Here is a 6000-nt window from a genome sequence, read left to right on the forward strand (position 1 = left end):
CTTTACTCTCACTTTTACATTTTCCAAACCAATGAAGGTGATGTCAAGTCATTCCCTCACCAAATTCCCTCTCTCTATCACTCCTAATATATAAATATATGTTTTAGAATATATATTATATTATATTTTTAGAGAAATAATTTTGCAAAATAAATAAACTACATAAATAATTATTTAAGTAATTTTTTGAAATTAAATATTACTTTTAGTATGAATTATGAGGAGCTAAAGATATGAAAATAATAAAGAAACTAAAAGATATGAAAATGATAAAGGAGCTAAAAGATATGAAGAGAACGTTGTGGAAGGGTGATTATGACCGACCAACACATAATTCAAAATGTTTATATATTTTTTCTTAGTTTGTTTATTTATATATATTTTTAGATTATTTATTTATATATTTTGTTGTTAGCTTATTTTATATATATATATATATATATATATATATATATATATATATATATATTTTGTTTCTCCTTAGTTTATTTATTTATAAATTTTTTTCCTTAAGTTATCTATTTACATATATTTTTTAGAGTAATACAATGGAAAATTAATAAATCAACTTACAAAATATATAAATATATATATTCTTAAAAAATAATAAGAGAATGAATAAATTAAATAAATAATTGTGTAAGTAATTTGTTGAGTAGAGTATGATTATGTTTTGAATCAAATATTATTTTTAGTATAAATTATATTTTAGTGTAATGATTAAATATTTTAATTAAGTATATATAATTAATTATTATTTATTTTAGTTTAAACAATTTTTATAATTGTGGTAATTTTTAAGCCTTAGTTTCCTTTGTTAAGAGTCTAATGTAACTCACTATAGTTCTTATTGAATAACAGTCTAGCATTTTCTCTATTCTTTACATTTGGTATCAGAGCCAAGTTTGAGAGTGAGAGTTTTTGAGAGGTAGCAACCTGAGATCTCAAACACAGCAAAATGAGTGAAGATAAAACACTTACCAAAATTCCACATTTTGATGGTCACTATGATCATTGGAGCGAACTCATGGAAAACCCGTTGCGGACAAAAGGTCTATGGAGTATAGTGGAATGCGGTTTTGAAGAACCAACGGAAAGAACTCTACTCACAGATGCACAACAGGGACTATTGGATAATGCCAGAACCAAAGATCACCAAGTAAAACATTATCTCTTTCAAGCAATAGATAGAACTGTTTTCGAGCAAATTTTGGATCGTCGCACGTACAAGGTGGTGTGGGATTCACTGAAGAAGAAATTTGGAGGAAATGAAAAAGTGAAGAAGTCATTGAGAAATTCTCTAAGAAGAGATTTTGAAATTCTATAGATGAAGAAAGGAGAAAGCATTAGTGATTACTTTGCATCAGTAATGGTAATTGCAAACAAGTTGCGCAACAACGGGGATGACATGCCGGATTCTAAGATCGTGGAGAAAATCTTGCGCTTTGACTGAGCAATTCACATGTGTGGTAGTGTCCATCGAAGAATCCAAGGACATAGATAACATATTCATTGATGAACTACAAAGCTCACTGGTGATTACGAGCAGAAGTTCAATCGCGTTCACGAGGAAGATGATGACCAAGCTCTCAAGGTGGAAGAAAGAGCAAGGTATGGAAGGGGCAGAGGCAGAGGACCATCTCGAGGCCGTGGTCGAGGTAGAGGAAGATATAATGTGGATAAAGACACTATTGAGTGTTTTAAGTGTCAAAATTTGGGACACTATCAATTTGAGTGTTCTAAGTGGAACAAAGAAGCAAATTATGTTGAACTGGAAGAGGATGAACTTTTATTGATGGCTTATGTGGATGATTTTGAGAGAAAAAGGAGAGACGTTTGGTTCATTGATTCAGGGTGCTCAAACCATATGTGCAGTGACAAAGATATGTTTTCAAGCTTGGACTTGACATTCTCCCATTCAGTCAAGCTTGGAAACAACATCAGAATGCAAGTAAGTGGCAAAGGAGTTGTTAAATTAGAGCTAGGAAGCGTTGTATATGGCATAGGAGATGTCTACTTCATACCAGATCTCAAGAAATATCTATTGAGCATTGGTCAACTGCAAGAGAAGAGATTAACAGTGTTGTTTCAAGGAAAACTATGCAACATCTATCACCCACAAAGATGTTTGATTGCACAGACTGAGAAGAGTGCAAACATGATGTTCACCATTATGTCAGAATCACCAAGGGTTAATAATGTGCAGCAAGAAAGAAGCAAAGAAGTGAATTGTTTTCATACAAATGGAGATGATCTATCTAAGCTTTGGCATTAACGATTTGGTCACCTCAATTACAAAGGTCTGCACACACTTCAGTACAAAGAGATGGTACATGGTCTTCCAAAGTTCTCGGCTTCAACTAATGTGTGTGGATTGTCTAAATGGAAAACAGACAAGAAGTGCAATCCCGAAGCATGTCTCTTGGAGAGAAACTTAGCCGTTGGAGCTCGTTTACTCAGACATCTGTGGCCCTATAACTCCTGCATCCAACAGTGGAAAGAGGTATTTTCTAAGATTTATCGACGATTTCAACAGAAAGGGATGGGTTTATTTTTTAGAAAAAAATCAGAAGCCCTAGAATGTTTCAAAATGTTCAAGATTTTGGTTGAAAAGGAAGCAGGGAAGCCACTCAAGTCTCTAAGAACTGATAGGGGCGGTGAATACACCTCCATTGTTTTTGATGATTTTTGCAATGAGAACGGGATTCGTAGGCAACTAACAAATGACTACACACCTCAACAAAATGGCGTCGTCGAGAGGAAGAATCGAACAGTAATGAATATGGTGCGAGCATTACTTTCAGCAAAGAAAATTCCAAAATCTTTCGGGCCAGAAGCAGTCAACTAGACTTTTCATGTACTGAACCGTTGTCCTACTTTAGCAGTAAAAGACGTCACCCCTCATGAAGCTTGGAGTGGAGTCAAGCCTCACGTGGAGCACTTCAAAATCTGGGGATGTATAACTCATGCTCACGTTCCTAAAGTCAATAGTGGTAAACTGGATAATAAAAGTTCAGTTTGTATTTTCTTAGGAGTAAGTGAGAATACTAAAGCCTATAGACTTCTGAATGTTGAAACTAACAAAATTATTCTGAGTCGAGATGTGGTGTTTGAAGAAAGTGAGCAGTGGGAGTGGGGAAAAGAATTCGACACACTTGTGGGTGCTGATCTAGAATGGGGTGATAAAACACAAAATGAGGGAGGTGATGGTAACATGGAAAGTGAAGATAAGTTTGAGGGTGGTAATGAAACGGCAGAAAATACAGAAGAGGATAATGAGGAAAAGCCACAAATTCAAGAGAAAGAGTCGGATAATGAGGAAGAGCCACAAGTTCAAGAGGAAGAATCACAAGTTTCAGGGAGAGTAAGAAGACCTCCTGCTTGGATGAATGATTTTGTAAGTGGAGACACTTTGTCAGATGATGACAACATTAATATGGTGCAAGATATGGGTCCTGAAGATCCAATTCATTTTCAAGATGTAGTGAAAGAGCAAAAATGGAGGCAAGCAATGGACAATAAAATCAGCTTCATTGAGAAGAAAAACACTTGGACTCTCACAAAGATACCAAAAGGCGCCAAGAATATTGGAGTCAAATGGGTTTTAAGACAAAGCGAGACAAAATGGGAAGATCATAAAACACAAAGCTCGCATAGTAGCTAAGGGTTACTCTTAGAAACAAGGCATCGACTATTCTGAGGTTTTTGCTCTAGTGGCTCGGTTAGATACAGTCAGAATGGTAATAGCATCAGCAGCTCATAAAGGATGGAAAATTTACAAGCTTGATGTAAAGTCAGCGTTTCTGCACGACGACCTGACCTAACAAGTGTTTGTTGATCAACCTAAAGGCTATGAGAAGAAAGGAAGTGAAGAACTGGTGTATCAAAACTCATTTCATTAAGGAGGGATTTCATGGCTGCCAAAGTGAACAAACCCTCTTCACCAAAAGAAACAAAGAAGGTAAAGTTATCATTATCAGCATTTATGTCGGTGATTTAATTTTCACTGGTGATGATGAGTCCTTGATGATGGAGTTTAAAGCATCAATGATGAGGGAATTCGACATGACAGATTTGTGATGTATGAGTTATTTATTGGGTATTGAAGTTTTACAAAAGAAAGAAGGAATATTTATCTGTCAAAGAAGGTATGCAAAAGAAGTTATGTGTGGATTTGACTTACTACAAACAAATAGTAGGAAGTCTTATGTACAAAAGAAGTTCTGTGGATGCGACTTACTACAAACAAATAGTAGGAAGTCTTATGTACCTCACCTCCACGAGACTTGATCTAATGTATGTTACAAGTTTGCTAAACAGTTAAATGGCTAAGCCTACTATGCTTCATCTGTAAATTGCAAAAAGGGTTCTTAGATACCTAAAAAAACAATGAATCTGAGAATTTTCTACAAGAAAGGGGAAAGGGAGTCAACAATTTTCTACTCAGTTTAGGAGCTGTAGGTAGCTTGGAGTTACTCCAAAGAAACAACCTATTGTGATACTATGTGACAATCCATGCTTCGAATGAATGTAGATATGACCAATGAAAAAAGAACCAAATATAATGGTCATCATTGTATCGAATAATTGTTTAACAGGTTGTGAAAGCCCAATAAAGAGAAAATTAACATAAACAGGAGAACAAGTAACCAGATGCACTTGAAACAACATTTGAAATACAAACACAAAGTACCAACAACCTATTTCATTAGATGCTCTCTATTGTTGGTCAGCCTGATGTTGGTGACTTGGATTCCATGGCATAAAGGCCACAGGCTGACCTCCATACACCGGACCTTGATCAACCGGTTTTCCCATAATCACCCCAGGAGGACCAACGGGCTGCTGCTGAGACGGAACATAGTAGTAAGGCATCGAGTCTGCTGCGGTGGGGTCCACCACCGTAGGATAGGTAGTCTTAGTCACACCAAGTTCCTCCTCCTTCAGTTCATCTCTATGAATAACATCAACCAAAAAGTCAAAAACATCAGTCCTCGATATGGCAGCAGAGATATCGTTCTTCTGCAGAGTCCTTCTCTTGTTCTCTTCAGTCTGTTGCCACGACTGCAGAGTCAGCTCCTGTATGAACATCTCGCACGCCTTTGCGAATATAACAGGAGCCTCAGCAGAGATCATTCTCACATCCTTGTCAGACTTCATTATCTTCTTTATACGGGCCAGTGGGAGGCTGTGGTTCTTGAAATCCACAGTCTGTTCGATCTCTTGCGTTTGGTTTTCCCAGAAAGCTTGAAGCTGTTGATGCTGCTGTTGTTGTTGATGCTGTTGCTGATGCTGATGCTGGTGATGGAACTGTTGGGCTTGCTGGTATGCTAGCTGGTGCTGCGGGTTAGCGAAACCGGCTTGAGGTTGAACTGGACCAGATGGATACGGCTGGGAAGAAGAACCGTAATCCCCCATTTGATTTGCTGGTGCTCCAGCATGCTGTTGCTGACTTGGGTCCGATTGATCCATATCAAATATATGCTCTGCACAGATCTAAAAGGAAAAATAAAATGAAGAGAAAATTAACATAAACAGGAGATCAAGTAACCAGATGCCACTTGAAACAACATTTGAAATACGAATACATTCGGTTTAGAACATTAAATGCCTCTTTACAGTCAAAATTTTGGTTCAAACTAAACACAATCAATAAATCTAAGCCTAGATTTGTTGCTTGCTTCCATGTATACAATATGAAATGAATGGAATATATGTATAGAAACAATGAAGAAATGTGAAACCTTGAGCAAAGAAACAAACCCTTTTAAAAAAATGATCAATAATAAAATGATATAACTAAAAGTAATGTGTTTTCTTGTTTATAACGAAAGATTTCATTTTGTATGAGAATGTGCTAATTTGAACAAAACCCAGCTTCAAGAAAGCAGATCTATAGTTCATAGTCACACGCGAATCGCTACAATCAACAAAATCAATGTCGACTCCAAACAGAAAACTAATCTGCAGACTGCAGACCACATCCACATGCATGTATAA

General features: G+C 36.4%; 2 protein-coding genes across 2 annotated transcripts; one reads left to right on the top strand and one right to left on the bottom strand.

The window, feature by feature from the left end:
• The first annotated feature begins 958 nt into the window (after nt 1-958).
• LOC124938999 lies at nt 959-2275 on the top strand. Its single transcript, XM_047479518.1, has 3 exons — nt 959-1276; nt 1328-1426; nt 1529-2275. The coding sequence occupies exons 1-3, from the start codon at nt 959-961 to the stop codon at nt 2273-2275; spliced, it is 1164 nt and encodes a 387-aa protein (XP_047335474.1).
• A 2443-nt stretch (nt 2276-4718) lies between these two features.
• Nucleotides 4719-5480, bottom strand: LOC124940316 (nuclear transcription factor Y subunit C-2-like). The gene has a single exon (XM_047480825.1). It carries the CDS (start codon nt 5470-5472, stop codon nt 4720-4722), a length of 753 nt encoding a protein of 250 aa, XP_047336781.1. The 5' UTR covers nt 5473-5480; the 3' UTR covers nt 4719.
• Between the last annotated feature and the right edge of the window lie 520 nt (nt 5481-6000).

Source organism: Impatiens glandulifera, chromosome 5 (genome assembly GCF_907164915.1).
Source record: "Impatiens glandulifera chromosome 5, dImpGla2.1, whole genome shotgun sequence".
Taxonomy (NCBI): domain Eukaryota; kingdom Viridiplantae; phylum Streptophyta; class Magnoliopsida; order Ericales; family Balsaminaceae; genus Impatiens; species Impatiens glandulifera.